A 17,104-nucleotide genomic window follows, 5' to 3' on the forward strand; every position below is an offset into this window, starting at 1 on the left:
AGGTTAATATAAGCTAATATACAGCTACAAAGGTAATACAGTCATAGCAGCTAGTTGTTAGGATATTTTGTGTGATGTTTTCTATGATGATTCTAGTGAATGCTAGGCAATGATTAGCTGTAAGGATTGGCTGCCACTCTTGTCTTCTAGCTAGTATATAAACTGTTGTAATCAGTCCTTGAGGAATAATGAGAAATGACCTAATATTCTCCCTCTTATTCTGCCTCCTTTTCTATTATTCTCTGATTACTGAGCTAGTCTCCTTGCATCTCTTAACATTATTTCTGTCATCATGGTATCAGAGCTTTGATGCAAAATCGAGACTTTATTGCTCACATCTGTATTTCTGGTCATCTCATTTGTTAAAAATCTATTTTTTTTTTTCTGTTGCTCCTTGTTTTTTTCTTCATAAAAATCCTCTCTTTCTCATTTTATAATGGCTGACACTGCCAGTCCTTTGTATCTTCATCCCAATGATGGGTCTTACTCCATATCTGTTGATAAGCTTACAGGAGCAGCTGATTACAGATCCTGGAAACGTTCAATGGAGATAGCACTTTCATCAAAGAAGAAACTGGGCTTTGTTAAAGGCTCAGTTCTCAGATCTACATATGTCGAGGATGCTGCAAAATCAGAACAATAGGATACATGCAACTCAATGGTAATTTCTTGGATCCATGCTTGCTTATCTGATAATATTAAAAAAATCTGTTTTGTATGTCAACACTGCTAGAGAAACTAGGGTTCAGCTTGAAAAACGATTCTCCATGTCCAATGGTTCTAGAAAATATAGGCTAAACAAGGATATCTATAATTTGAAACAGAACAATGAATCTGTCAATGCATATTATACTGGTATGTCTAGTCTATGGGAAGAACTTGATGCTATAAATATCTTGCCTACTGTTTCTGATGGTAATGCTGAGGTCAGAAATCTTTTAAATGCCATTGCTAAGTTCCAAGAAGAAAGCAGACTGTTTCAATTTCTAAATGGGTTAGATGAATGTTATGTTGCTATGAGAAGTCACATTTTGATGCTCACACCCCTCCCTACTGTTGAATCTGCTTGTTCCATGCTGCAACAAGAAGAGAGTCAAAGAGAAATCCTGCTCATAGGCAAGAATGAGCCTGAATGAGCCTGCTCATAGGCAAGAATGAGCCTGATTCTCAGCAATGTACAACAGAAATTCTGCTACTTATCATGCTCCTGGTTCTGCTAATAGACTTCCTCTTTGTAGTACTTGTGGGAGGAAAGGGCATAGTTCAGATAGGTGTTGGTTATTGGTTAGGTATCTAACTTGGCATCATAAATACAAACCAAGCACGACAAAGCCAATTCCCAGACAGAATGAACAGAAATGGACTAGGCAAGGTCCTAAGTTAGCAGTTGTTGCTCATAGTGCAGGCACTAGTAGTTCTGGTTCTGTAACCCTAACTCAAGCACAATTTGAAAAATTGCTTCAGAATATTCCCTCAGCAAATGCTGCATCCCAGCATAGGGGGGATGACACTGATGAAGAGCTAGAGAACTTCTCTGGTATGGTGTCCTGCTGTAATGCAATCAAAGTGTCAAATGACTGGATAATTGATTCAGGTGCATCTGACCACATGACTTCTAACCTTCAAAATCTCAGTGAATTTCAACCTGTTCTCTCTTAGCTCAAGATAAATTTGCCAACTGGTGAAACTTCAAGAATCTCACACATAGGATCTATGGAACTTCCTAACTCTCTGACCCTTAGGAATGTGTTGTGTGTTCCTAACTTCAAGCATAACTTGTTGTCTGTAAACAAGTTGATCAAAGATTCTCAGTGTGAAGTGGTCTTCTATGGAACACATTGTGTAATAAGAGATATAAAATCAAAGAAGATCGAGGGGCTGGGAAAGGTGAAAAATGGCCTTTACTACTTGATTAATGGCTCTGCTGATCAAAGTTCCAATATTCCTCAACTGACAGGCAAAAATGAGAATGCTGGTGATGAACACCTAGCCTTAGCAATCTCATCAAAGACTGAGAGTGTTCCTTTTGCTGTGTGGCATCACAGATTAGGACATGCTTCACTCAGCAAACTGAAGCATATTGAATGTGTTAAGAAGACAATAACACAAAATAGCCAAGTTTGTGTGACCTGTCCCCTAGCTAAATTCACTAAGCAGCCTTATCAGTTGAGTACATCTCATGCTAAGGAGCCATTTGAAATGGTTTATATGGACATTTGGGGCCCTTACAAAGTATGTACTAGAAGAAAATACAAATATTTTCTCACTTTGGTGGATGACTATTCAAGAATGACATGGGTGTATTTATTGGAGCAAAAATCTTATTCTCTGGCACAATTCAAGTCTTTCTATAATTATGCTCTCACTCAGTTTGAGAAGAAAATCAAAGTTCTCAGGTCGTACAATGCCCTTGAATTTGATGATGGGCCATGCCAAGAGTTTTTTGCCCAAATGGGAATTGTGCATCAAACTTCCTGTGTTGACAGGCCACAACAGAATGCAAGGCTGGAAAGAAAGCACAGACATATACTTGAGATTGCAAGAGCCATCAGATTTCAAGCTAGTTTGGAGCTATCTTATTGGGGAGAATGTGTCATGACTGTTGTACACATCATAAATAGATTGCCTACCACAGTTTTAAATAACAAAACACCATTTGAAATGTTATTTAACTCTGTTCCTGAGTATGATCACTTGAAAGTATTTGGGTGTTTAGTTTTTGCTTACACACACTCAGTTCAGAAAGATAAACTTCAACCCAGAGGTTTGCCATGTGTATTCTTGGGATATCCAGCTACTCAAAAAGGGTACAGACTCCTTGATTTGTCAAATAAGAAGATCTTTGTGTCTAGAGATGTTGTGTTTCATGAAACCATCTTTCCTTTCCAACTTTCCTCTCTTGATCAGCTCATGAAACCCCTACCAATACCCTTTCCTAACCAGACTCATTACCCTATCTTATTTGATGATTGTCCTGTTCCCTTGGGTGCACAAAATGACATTCATGAAAATCAGACTTTGTCTGATGATGACAATGATACTGATGCACAAAATCAATGCCCAAACACAAGCTCAAACACAAACCAAAACACTTATCTCCCACCACCTCCACCACCACCTCCTAGAAAAAGCCATAGACCATCAAAACAGCCTTACTGGATGAGAGACTATGTTCAGCCAAAAAATAAAAACAAAAATCAGCAAATAGCCAATTTTGCAAACCAGCAGGTTTTCCCTGAATTCTACTGTTTTCTTTCTACTCTTGAAAACACCACTTATCCAGTCCACTACAAACATGCTATGCAATATGATCAATGGGTTGCAGCTATGAACCTAGAGCTTTCTCAGTGTGAACTTAATGGTACTTGGGAGGTCACAACTCTGCCACCTGGAAAGAAGGTCATAGGATGCAAATGGGTGTATAAAATAAAGTTCAAATCTGATGGCACCATTGATAGACATAAGGCAAGAATTGTGGTTTTAGGTAACAGACAACAATTTGGCATAGATTACAAGGTAACCTTTGCCCCTGTTGCCAAAATGACAACTGTAAGGACAATCTTAGCTATGGTTGCTATGTATAATTGGCACACCACCCAAATGGATGTGACCAATGCTAATCTGCATGGTGACTTGCTGGAAGATGTTTATATGTCAATGCCACCAGGGTATTTCTCTTTTGGGCACATAATTCAAGTTGATTCAAGTGCTTCTGCTCCCTGCAAGACCTCTCATTTGGTCTGTAAGCTTAAAAAATCCTTATATGGATTAAAGCAGGCACCTAGGCAATGGTTTTCTAAACTTTCTTAGACTATTCTATCCTTTGGGTTCACACAGTCTAAGGCAGATTATAGTCTATTTACTAGATGTCTGAACAATAACTTCACTGCTGTACTAGTCTATGTAGATGATCTCTTGATCACTGGTAACTCTGAAGAAGACATTGATGAGGTCAAGCTTCTTTTGTCATCAAAGTTTCACATGAAGAATCTGGGGCCACTGAGATATTTCCTTGGTCTAGAAATAGACAGATCAGATCAGAGAATTTTTATTTCTCAGAAGAAATACACAACAGACTTGCTGACAGAGTACAACATGCTTAATGTAAAGCCCTTGAAATTGCCAATGGATACTCACTTAAAAATGAGTGATAGCAAAGGTGATCCTTTGTCAAATCCTACCCCATATCAGCAGCTCCTTGGGAAGCTCATATACTTAACTGTCACCAGACCTGTATCTCTTTTACTGTCCAGAATCTAAGCCAGTTCATGCATTCACCAACCACAGTGCATATGCAAGCTACAAAGAGGCTCCTTAGATACCTAGCTCGTACTTGTTCTCAAGGCATATTACTAGCTTCTGCTTCTGCTGCCATTCTCACTGCCTATTATGACAGTGATTGGGCAAGTTGTCCAATTTCCAGGAGATCCACCACAGGTTATTGCATACTCCTTGGTGATTCCCCTATATCCTGGAAATCTAAGAAACAACCAGTGGTGGCTCGTTCATCATCTGAAGCTGAATACAGGGAAATGGCTCTTATAGCATGTGAAGTAACTTGGATTAAAGCTTTGCTAAAAGATATGAATTTATCTCACTTAGCTAAGACTGTGCTTAAATGTGACAACAAGGCAGCCTTAGCAATTGCAGCAAACCTTGTAATGCATGAAAGGACCAAACATGTGGAAATAGACTGTCACTATGTTAGGGATATGGTCAAGGCTGGAGATATTGAACCACAATATGTTTCCTCAACAAATCAGCTAGCAGATGTCTTCACCAAAATTCTGTCAGTTAAGCAGCACAATGGTCTTCTACTCAAGCTGGGAGTCAAATCTTCACCTGCCTCTCAGCTTGAGGGGGGGTAATGAGGTTAATATAAGCTAATATACAGCTACAAGGGTAATATATACAGTCATAGCAGCTAGTTGTTAGGATATTTTGTGTGATGTTTTCTAGGATGATTCTAGTGAATGCTAGGCAATGATTAGCTATAAGGATTGGCTGCCACTCTTGTCTTCTAGCTAGTATATAAACTGCTGTAATCAGTCCTTGAGGAATAATGAGAAATGACCTAATATTCTCCCTCTTATTCTGCCTCCTTTTCTATTATTCTCTGATTACTAAGCTAGTCTCCTTGCATCTCTTAACATTATTTCTGTCATCACAATCCATTTGCACAAAGACAAATTTATTGGTTTCAATTCACTTTTGAAACAGAACATATATGACAATAACTATAAATGCCTACCAAAGCCATATAAAATCATACCACGAGGTAGTTGAACTATCTCATGTACATGCATTATGATTGACATTAATTTGGTATGTACCATATATGGTCATATTGTCAGTAACCTTATGAGTGGAACCTCTTATGAAACATACTGCCACTTTCAATGTTGAAATAATTATTGATGTGTGATTTGAATATGATTACATATATACTATCATACGCCTTAATGAAGTTGGATATATAGGAATGTTGAATAAGTTGGACATGAAATACTCATACCTATGAACTTGAAGTTCCTTTAATCTTTGAATGTTTACAAACCCGCTAAAAAAAATTTGGTGGCCTCCTACTTTTAAGTTTTCCACGTGGGAGACGATGTTTTTTTCGAATCTCTAAAGTGTCATCTTAATTTTTTTTAATTTACAAGTAGTGGCCTAATTGTCATTAAAGGTGCTAACCATCTCCTAAATGGCTACTTTTTTAACTAAAGTAGATAAAATGACTAACCTACCCCTGATTTAATGCATCCCCTCCCCTTCTTCATTAATGCCAACCACACTGCACTGTTCCTCTACATTCATCCATCAAAAATCCCAAAACCTTTCTTCTTCATTCAACAAACATCAAATCACAACTGAAACTTAGTGTGTTTTAATTAGGGTGAAACAAACACAACTGATTGACGTTTTTTTTCGAAATTATTGAGCAATTGGTAGCGATTAAGGGTTTGGTGAAGATCGAAATTTGGCAAATTTGGGGGAGCAAAATTTAGGGTTTTTGGTGGGATTTGAAGCAGAATTCAGACAATCGTGGACATCCTAGGAGTTTCTAAGAGCTATACTGACCTTAAGCAAGGTATGTCTTTAAATATTATAGTTTTTTGATGTTTTTTTAGACTTGCAGAAGTTAGGTGCTCTGTTTTTTGTTGTGTGTGTATATGTTGATTAAAGATGATAACTTTATGCTTGTATGTGGGTGTTTGATGTTTAAATTTATGCGTCTGGTTGTTATGTTGCAGAATGGATCAAGTTATGCTTAAGTTTGCTCATATGGGTAATGTAATTGATGTTTTTGTTGAAGATGTGGACAAAATCATGTGGATTGATTTGATCATTGAGTGTGAGGAAGGGTTTAGGAAAAAAAAAACTATGACTTCCCTAAATTCCCTAAGTTTCACTGCTGTTATAAAATGAAAGATGTTAACATTACTTGGGATAGTGATCTAATGAGTATGCTGGATAGATTGAAGGATAGGGCAGAGATTACTATTTGGATTGGGTTTGGGGATAAACCTAGTGACTGTGTTATTGCTGCTAGAAAACTTGCTGAAACACTGAACAAAAACAACCCTGCTAGCCCACCTAAAAACATGAATATTCCAGAAAAGGAAAAGTCTCAGATAAATGAGGGGTTAAATGATCTTGAACAAGGTTGGATTGTAGGAAATCTAGAAAGTGATGATTACATCAATGATATTAGGATAGAAGCTGAGTTAGATTACAATGCACCAACTGAAGAGGAAGATGAATATGATCGAAGAGCAGATTCAACAAAAGGGGAAAAGAAAGATTGCACCTAAATCTAAGAAAATTAAGAAACTACCTGTCAAGAGAAAGCTACAAGTAGGCACTAGTTCAGAAACCATAACCCCACAAGAAACTTTCTCAAATGCCCCTATTGTTCCTCAAACAGAAAATGTTGTCATTCCAACACCCTTTCCTAATGTCTTACACAAAATTCCAAAGACTACAGCTGCTAGGAAGCAGGGTTCTCAGAACAATAATACTGTGGTTGAGGCAATGGTGGTGACTGAGTTTGAGTTCAATGAAGCAGTTAGGAATAGGCAGGAGAGGGAAGATCAGGTGGTAGATGACAGTGCAAGGGTGGAAGATCAGATATGGTGTGGTAATGGCAACAAGTACTCTTTATAAGATGAGAGGGGTGGATTTGAGGCAGATAAATGGTGGGCATGATACTTCTTTTGGGCATTTGCCAAAATACTGTGAAATGGTTAAAGCAACCAACCCAGGATATGAGGCACACAATGTTTGGAAGCAACTGAATCCACCTGATCCAGCCCTCACCTTTTCAACAATATTCATTTCATTCAAGGCTGCCATAGATGGCGTAATTGCAGGATGTAAGAGTTTGGTGGGAGTTGATGGAGCCCACTTGAAAGACCATTTTGGTGGGGTTCTTCTATCTTCTGTGGCATTAGATGGAAACAATGAATTGTTTCCCTTTGCTTGGGCTGTAGTTCCCAAGGAAAATGCTGACACATGGAAGTTTTTCTTTTGGCACTTGAAAAAGATCTTGTCAGAGTCTGGGAGGGGTAATGACTGGTGTATCATTTCAGACAGACAAAAAGTAAGCTTCATCTGGTATTTGATCCAACAAGATGTTAATTTAATGCAACTAATAGCTAATCTTATTATTGTGTATTTGTATACAGGGAATAGATCCAGCACTGACTGAGATATGGCCTGAGGTGGACAGGAGGTATTGCTGCAAACACTTAGCGGCAAATTGGAAAGGAGCATTTCCTGGCCCTTTGATGCATTCACTCTTCTGGTTAGCATGCAGTGCCACATCACCTTTCACATTTAAAAATTTCATGGATAGGATTAAGGCAGTAAATCCTAAGGCTTGTGAATGGTTGGATGATTTGGGGAACCAGTCAAGGTGGACAAGGCACAAATTTGATCCCAAGATATGCAATGAAGAAAACAAGACCAACTTTGTAGAGAGTTTCAATTCAACATTGGGTGTGGATAGATGCAGGCCTATTTTAACACTATTAGAAGGTATAACTTTTGGTTTGTAACTTGCTTTAATGTTGATTTATATTGTCTATAATGTTGCTAACATAGCATATCATGCTTGAATAGGTATAAGAAGAATGTGTATGGTGAGGCTATCAACTAGAAGACAAAAATGCAACAGTTGGAATGAAGATGAACCTTGCCCAAAAATAGTAAAGAGAATAAGGGTGTTGACCTTTGAATCAAGAACTTGCAAAGCTTATCAATCAAGGGAGGGTGAATATGAAGTGAGGGATGTATGGGAAGTCTATGCTTCCTGTATCACTTAACAAAAAAAAACTTGTATTTGTGGTTTATGGCAAATTTCAGGTTTGCCTTGCAAACATGCAGTTAGAGCAATATTGGCTGCTGGATTGAACCCTTACAACTTCTACAGCACATGGTTCTCAGTCTAAACATATAAGCAAGCTTATGCCAACTCTATTCACTCTGTACCTGATTTTGAGCACTGGCCAGAGATTGACATGCCCACAATCCTACCACCACAAATGACAAGAGCCATTGGTAGGCCATCTAGACAGAGGAAAAGGGCAGCTGATGAACCAGACAAAGGGAAAAGGTCAACAACAGTACAATGTTCTAAGTGTCAGTCCTATGGTCACAACAAGCAAACCTGTAAGGGTGGACTCACTGCAGCTGAGCAAAGTGCAAAGGTTGGCAAGAAGATTGCAAAGGCTAGGGATAAAACTGCAGCAAGGAAAGCTACTAAACAAAGTGCAGAATAGAGCACTTCCACATCACAGCCAGTTGGAAAGACAAGATTCACAAGAAGCTCACTTAAGTTTGCTTCTCAACCTGAGCCCTCCATTAATAATACTCAGCATTCTCAGAAAGCTTATGAGGGTCCCAGCAGCCAACCTGTTACTAGGTCAAAGACAAATGCAAAAGGAAAGAACAAAGTCTAAAGTCTAAGTTGTCTTGTGACATGTAGCTTACTGAACTAAGTCTAAGCTTAAGTATTGTGGGGTTTTTTTTTTGGGGAGCCTAAGATACATATATGATCTGTATTTTGACTAAATCCTTTAATGTCCTGTATTTTGACATTGCAACATGCTTTTGATATCATATTTTATGCAAAATATCATTTCATATTAGTTGCTATCATTTCATATGAGATTATTGCAACAGGCTTTTGATATCATATTTAAAGTCATATTCTGCTTTTCAATCTATTTTGTAACATACTCCATAAAATTGTTGGCTAAATCAACATAACCAAAGAAAATACCATAAATAAACATCCATTAAATGTAATAGACAATAAAACTTCCAATCCCAATTTTTATTTATACTCAGAAGAATTACATAACTTCATTCATAAAACCCATACAATTTAGGATTCACCTACTTGCTACCCATACTACCCCTTTCCCTTCATTACCCTGAGTACATCATTTCATGTAAACAAGAACACAATTGAAGCAATCTCTGAATTTGCTGAAGCATCATAATAACTCACAATTGCATCAGATGTGCCCCTCTTCCTTGAAGACAGTCCTCGATAATTCATCCTTACCCAAATGCAATTGCAGAGCTTTTTTTTCGCAATTGAAATTGCAGATGAAACCCTAGAAAACGAATTGAAAAAGGGGAATTGATGTTAGGCGGGAAACTGATAATAAAAAGGGGAGGGGATTAATTAAAATTGGGGTTAGGTTAGTAATTTTGTCAAACTTAGTTACTAAATGAGCCATTTAGGAGATGGTTAGCCCATTTAATGACAATTAGGCCACTAATTGTAAATTAAAGAAATTTAGATGTCACTTTAGAGATTCAAAAAAACGTCGCTCGTCTCCCACGTGGAAAACTTAAAAGTAGGAGGCCACCATGTAGAATTTCCCAATAATAATAATATGAGATATATATATGTGACTTAGAAATTTCTATTATTTTCACAATACTAATGTGATTTTATAAATATAGTGTCATGAGAAAGAATATACAAAAGTTTTGAAAAGTTTATCAAACTCAAGGTCAAAATTGATTATTTATAAATTACTAGATTTACTCACTCCTAGATGTGAATGAGAATTTGTATGATTGGAAAGAAGCATGTTTGCATGATGTTTTCGTCATCAAATCATTGAAAAGCTCAATAAGAATTACAAACATTATTATATTTCAACTATTTGATCGAGAAATATTTTTTATAAGTTTATGAAATACAACATGACATGAAATTGTGAGCAACTGATCAATAAAATAATTACATGACTTTTACAAGAGAAATTTAACTTTGATTGATACATGATATTGCTAACTTAAAAGAGCAAGGGATTTAAAGATTGTTGGACTGTTTTTATACCCATATGCAAGGATTAGGGGGAGATAGTGTTTATTCCATTGTTTTTATGTAATTTTTGCACATGAATAATTAAATATATTGATGGTCAGTTTGGTACATACAATAGCCTAAATATTAATGATTTATTTAATAGTGGTGGCCACATGTTAATTAAATATTTTGAAATGATACCATCCTGAAGATGGATATAAATAAATTTCATTGTCATATTACTCATATACTAATTGTACTGTAAATGCTCCAATTAAAATTGATGTCCCTGAAGGACGACATCAATTGCTGATGAACCTATAGCACGTCTGAAGCGTGATAGATCAATAAGTTCTAAAGATGATTAAGTATCTTCGAAAAGGAAAGGAGTCACTATTGACAATGACAAATTTGAGGAAGTGATAAATCCCAATATATTTCTAGAAGAAATCACTTTAGTAAAGTTCATGTGTTCCATGATTACATAAAAGACTCCAGAAGAGTATGAAACGTCCAACAAGATTAACATGTATCAAGATTATAGTCAAAACTCTAGCAGAGTATGAGTAATTATTGAAATAATGATAAAATAAAATTTTAAAAAAAAAGTGATTGTCTTGCCAATTGTAAAAAGAAACACATGTTGGTGTTTTAATATCACATCATATTCATGTCCATGCATAAAATAAGTTTTTTAAAGTGATCACTAGTATTGGAAAACTGACCAAAAATTCAAATTTAGAGAAGTGATTGGATGTGATAATTAAATTAGGTCATCCGGGTTTTAATATTTACCCGTTATGGAAACCTGAAGTTTCATGTGATAATGTGATAACGCTCTCTCAATGTTAAACATATGAAATGAATTGAATGGCAAGACATAACATTGAGATTGAGCTATACTTGGATAATGATTCATAATAATTTGTATTGATGAAAATTTCAAGAGTTAATAAGTTTGATTTCTTATATGAAAGAGTAATGGGTGACCAAAAGTTCACCAAAATAACTTATATATTATTGTCAACTATCAGGTGACCAGAGGCTCACCAAATATACTATTTAAGTCTTTAAAGATATAGAAGATCACCAACTAGTAAAATTACATGCAAGTGATTTATGCTTGTATAACAATTCTTTTGATTTGGGCTATAATATGTCAGCACATAAGAAATAGAAAAAACAAAATAAAAAAATCAGCTGCACACCATATGTCTCCCCATTGATGTTGAATTTTAGATTTCCTGAAGAGAACAAATTATGAAAGATTAATAAAAAATACATATGCGGTATGGAATGTATAGTTAATGAAGAAATGTTTTAAAATTGCTCTCTAGAAAAGATAAAAGCTTGTTTAATATAATTCTTCTGAGAGATTAATTTTGTTGATTATGATCCTCCCATGAAATGAATTTTATTGCAAATTTGTACACTAAGGTGAAGAATTGTGATGCCCCTATATGTGAGATATTTTACCAACTTAGGGGGAGAATTGGAGTAAGTTGGCAAAAAATTAATTAAACTGATGATCCCTATATATATAATGATAATTTGAAATGTTTTCTAGCTAAATTTCATCCATATGCTATCAAGATATATTGCGTATTGAGATAAAGCTTGCCAATTGTATATACTTGAATCACTACGCTTGAAGTGTAGATTGTAATAGGTTCCAAAATAAAGATGTGATATATGGAAAGATAGTGCAGTTGACACTTTTAATAGTGTAATAGTATATTAATATCAGGTGTATTAAATATCTTAGAAGTTGTGTAGAAATCTGAACTATTACAATAGATGGCCTATGATGTAAGAAAAATTATGATGGTACCAATGAAAAATGTATTCAGATATCATTGTCAAAATAGCAAGCAAATTAAAATTGTACCTTGAGGAATTATATGATGATACCGGCATATGATGGAACCGATAAATAATGCGTATGCATGATATAATGGACTAGTGAATAAGGGATCTGAAATAATTGTCTATTTTGATGTCGACATAATGATAATAATTAAAGTTTATCATGGACCAGAAGTCCAATGAAATATGGATTTTTAAATCCACACTGTACAGTGTCTTGCATTATTTAGAGTAGTATGTATGTTAATATACATGTGTGAGTCATAGGTCATTATTCATTGTATAATTTGTTTAGTATGTTATCATGTATCTATATCTCATGTTGCATGCATTAGTTTCTTACAATGACTATGGTGTATGTGAATGTTCCTTCAAAATATAGTAAGACATATTTACAACTTTGATGAAAAATTAGAAAGAGATATTTATATTTCAATGGGCTTATATTTATAATGAAATTATTGATGACATTGATTTAATTGCATGTTATGAATCACGAGTTCCTGAAGAAATTATATACAATATACTTAAATATCCAGCCCTACAAAGTTTATATCTTGAATATTGCAATTACTATCAAACTCTTGAAGAGTCTATGTAACTACATCATTGACATCTCAACCTGAAGTTTGAGCATATGAGAGTTAATGAGATTTACTGTTTGTATTTGCAAGAGAGCTATCGCGTCAATTATGAAACGTCTAAAGAATATCAATGGAATACTTATGCATGAGAATGTTTTCTTATGGTCCAGAAGAACCATGATTAGCGTATATAATTACATGTGTTATATTATAATTCATATAAAATTGAAGAACGACATTAACAATATCAAGTTTTGTCATCAAATTATTATTAATGAATCTTTGATCAAATAATGATCATCAATAAAGACTTCCTGCAGAAGTCATAACCGCATAAGTTTAACCTTTAAATCAACTATTAAACAGAGATTTGAAATAATGATATTAGAGATAAACCCATGTAAGGTGAAATGAATACACTTCACATGTTCACGTGAAGACTTGAAGATCAATTTCAATTTAGGAGGATCGAAGATTAACGAGTGATATTTTACTACACATGAGAAGATATCCAACCTATTGGATTCATTGCTGTGACACTAGAAGATATGAAGTTATGTATTCATCAGGGGGAGAAAATACGCGCTGCACTCTTTTTTCCTTGACCATGGTTTTGTCCCACATTGGGTTTTCCTGGTAAGGTTTTTAATGAGGCGGCATCTCGAGCGTATTACGAAGAATGTTGTACTCTTTTTCCTTCATTAGGTTTTTATCCCATAGGGTTTTTCCTAATAAGGTTTTAACGAGGCACAGTATTCAATAATGGACATCCAAGGGGGAGTGTTATGAAATATTGTGTGGATGACCATTATACTCCTTTATCATTCCGGAATATTCTGGATGTAGGGTTTATTCTTATCTAAACATATTTGTGGATGTCCATCTTGTATCATTCTAGAACTTTCTAGATTTTAGGGTTTATTATTCTCCAAGCAAACCCTATCAATTGTACTATATATATATATATATATATATATATATATATATATATATATATATATATATATATATATATATATATATATATATATATATATATATATATATATATATATATATATATATATATATCATCATATAAAAAATACAAGTAGAATATACAGATCAGTTCCATCTCAATCTCTTATATTTCTGCTTATTTTATAACATGTTATTATTATTATTATTATTATTATTATTATTATTATTATTATTATTTAAATTATTATTATTATTTTAAAAAAACCCACAAAGTCAATCAATTTACAAGAAATTGGTGGGGAGCCGAGATACAATCTAGGCCCCCACCCCTCTAGCTATAGCGAACCCTTTCCTGCTGAAGATGTGAGTAGCTGCACGAGCACCAATCCCGAGTCTTAGCGAACGCCTGAACCCGCTTCAGCAACGCAACAACATTCTTCTCTAATTCCCCCAACAAAGAAAAGGAGAAAGGAAGAAAACCATAGCCAATAGCCCTGCAACGTGACCCATACTTGTCCCGCTTCCGCTGCGCCGCCGCGGACACAACACAACTAGGAACGAAGTCAGACAACCCCGATTGTGTCAAAGGTGAAGACCCCGTCAAGTCAACACATACATCAAGGCCTCTATCCCGGGAATAAAGCAACACATCTGCTGGACGAAGAGCCTCGTCGTTCTCTCTAGTCAACCCAACGTTAACCTCCTTTAGAGCAGAAATCCCAGACCGAAAACAAATATCAACAAGCGTGTCACGAACAACGTTGTGCCGATGTTTAATAGCCACCACCCCAGCACAAGACACTGTATGATCCCCATCAAAAACCCTTGAGCAAGCAGAACATGGTGTTGAAATGGAGAACAAAGGAACACCCAACCAGTAGCAAAGAACACTACGTTAAGTCTTACCATTCATAGTCTGACCCAAACCCAATATCAGCACCGTCCGCAACCAGGCCTAAGAGTGATCCCCCTGCTGGGACTTCCATAAGGCAACCTGACGCGCAGATAAAGAGAAAGTGGAATCCGCAGATGCAGCGACCTTCATGAAATATATATCTACCAATTTTTTCATGAGTCTGGGGGCAGCGATCTCACTAGGGTTACTCATAAGGTCAGTCTCCACAGTCTCGTTAAAAAGACTAAGAGCACTATCGAAGGCCAATCCCGGACCAACAATACCAGAATTGCTAAGAAGCGTAGCCGGAAGACCAAAAGACTGCAGACGCAATGCAAGGAAAGCATAGTGCCGAACATCACGCACTCGCTGAATAGACACCCAAACCTCCAAAAGCAAAAGTTAAGGTGGCAAGTCGCCATTGCTAATCACCAAAAATTATTTTGAGATACCATTTATTTGAAACTTTGAATGTATAGCAACAAAAATTGTATACTCCCTCAATTTTAAATACTTGCTAGTTGTTACTACTCGTACTATATACTTCCTCTGTTTTTTTAGTTAAGTTGATACCGTTTGACTTTTACACTACAACACGCTTTGACTCGCTTTTGTGGTTTATAGATACGATAAAACATATTCATGTAGGATCTTGTTTGAATTGTTTCAATGTATATTTTATTAATATCTACTTTTTATAATTTTAAAATATTTATAATTAGAGATATTAATCGTCAAAAACATGCGTTAGCAAGCGTGATAATCGAAAGGTGTCAACTAAAATAAAACAGAGGAATTATTTTTTACACTATTTATTTTTCCTAACTAGCCTTGTTGATATTTGTTGAAATCGAATCTAAACTAATTCCTAAAATACATTGGTTTAAAAACTATTTCCCACAATATCATCCACGTAAGCTCAGTTTAAAGCTAGGTTTGGTATTTGCAAGTATAAAACCGCTTACAATGTTCGCGGTTTTAACTAATATAGAATTCCAATGTTATTAGAGGTTCTATACATGGAATCTCTATTGGTATTAGTGGTTATTTAAGAAAAACCTCTAATACCATTGACGGTTCTATATAAAGCTCCGCTAATTCTATTTAATTTGGATTATCATTAGTGGTATTATATAATCTAGCAGAAGTGAAAGTTAAAGTGAACAAGGTAGCTTCAACTTAGAACCGCAAATGATATTAGAGGTTCTATGCATAGAACCTCTAATGGTATTAGCGGTTCTATGCGTAGAACCTCTAATGATATTAGCAGTTCTATGCAGTCAAATTCCAAACCTAGGAATTGATCTTACGTGGACGGTATTATGGAAAATGATTTTTAAATCGACTTATATAAAGAATTAAGGGTTTTTCTACATTATAACCCTCTAGCTTTCCGTTTTCTACGATGTGCCCCTCCTTTTTGAGAAATCCACATTGTAACCCCATAATACATTTAGTTTCTATACGGTAACTTTTTCGTTAACAAATTTCGTTAGTGGGGCCCACTCACCACTTAATAATATTTTTATCGATTTGCGTGTTGAAAAAGGTTTTGTTAAAGGTTTTGGGGGCTATTTTGACCTTTAAAGTTTTAAATTGGGCTCAGATTTAGCAAAAAAAGAAATACATAAATGCTTCGTTTTGCATATTAAAAATGTCTCGATATGCGTGTTTACGTATTTAATACGCAAAACGATACATTTGGGTCATTTTTTTTTTTGCCAAATCTAAGCTCAATTTGCATCCTCAAGGCACAAAATAGCCCCCAAAACCTTTGATGGAATAATTTTTAACACGCAAATCAATAAAAAGTAATTATTAAGTGGAGAGTGGGCCCCACTAACGGAATTTGTTAACGGCGGGATAACGGCAAGTTTACCGTATAGAAACTAAATGTGGATTTTTCAAAAAGGAGACACATCGTACAAAATGAAAAGTTAGAGGGTTATAAATCTTATAATGTAGAAAACCCAAGAATTAATTTGTATTTTAGCATTATTGATAATTAAATATATTAGGGTAATGCTATTTGTAGCCCTAAGGGCTATATATAAGCAATAAATTCATTCTTGGAGATTGTATAAAATTAGAAATTCATGACAAAACACAAGCGTAAATTAGTGTATATATTTTTATGATTTCTCAACTATTTACGATTTTCAAGTGTAAATTTAATGCTTATATGTAGCCCCTATGGCTATGTATAACATTTTCCAATATATTATTGATAATAGATTAACATCGGCATACGTGCTCAAGAGTATTTCTTACTTTGGATACAACATAAATTTGAAGGAGTAAAGAGCACAACTACTCCCTAAACTTAGCCAAAAGTTACAGTTAGCTCACTGAACTTTCAAAAGTTGCAAGTTACTCACTATAACCTCTTGTGACCTTCATTTACAGGTTAATTGGTAGAACTCCCTAAACTTTTTGACATAAAAGTTAGTGCACACCCTAAACTTT

The 17,104-nt window shown here is 35.3% G+C and overlaps 2 protein-coding genes across 2 annotated transcripts; both read left to right on the forward strand.

The window, feature by feature from the left end:
• Positions 1-677: 677 nt before the first annotated feature.
• LOC145642845 (uncharacterized) lies at positions 678-1,136 on the forward strand. Its single transcript, XM_081694010.1, has one exon. It carries the CDS (start codon positions 678-680, stop codon positions 1,134-1,136), a length of 459 nt encoding a protein of 152 aa, XP_081550136.1.
• A 6,032-nt stretch (positions 1,137-7,168) lies between these two features.
• LOC145642846 (uncharacterized) lies at positions 7,169-8,783 on the forward strand. The gene is made up of 4 exons (XM_081694011.1): positions 7,169-7,603; positions 7,689-8,040; positions 8,125-8,316; positions 8,467-8,783. The coding sequence occupies exons 1-4, from the start codon at positions 7,169-7,171 to the stop codon at positions 8,781-8,783; spliced, it is 1,296 nt and encodes a 431-aa protein (XP_081550137.1).
• Positions 8,784-17,104: the final 8,321 nt, after the last annotated feature.

The sequence above is a fragment of the Chenopodium album genome, chromosome 8, assembly GCF_948465745.1.
Source record: "Chenopodium album chromosome 8, dcCheAlbu1.1, whole genome shotgun sequence".
NCBI lineage: Eukaryota > Viridiplantae > Streptophyta > Magnoliopsida > Caryophyllales > Amaranthaceae > Chenopodium > Chenopodium album.

Bases quoted from the DNA above. Each gene is read 5' to 3' on its own strand.
- LOC145642845 (XM_081694010.1), top strand. From the start codon at position 678: ATGCTTGCTTATCTGATAATATTAAAAAAATCTGTTTTGTATGTCAAC.
- LOC145642846 (XM_081694011.1), top strand. From the start codon at position 7,169: ATGAGAGGGGTGGATTTGAGGCAGATAAATGGTGGGCATGATACTTCT. The intron at 7,604-7,688 runs GTAAGCTTCATC...ATTTGTATACAG, and splicing joins TCATTTCAGACAGACAAAAA to GGAATAGATCCAGCACTGAC. The intron at 8,041-8,124 runs GTATAACTTTTG...ATGCTTGAATAG, and splicing joins TATTTTAACACTATTAGAAG to GTATAAGAAGAATGTGTATG.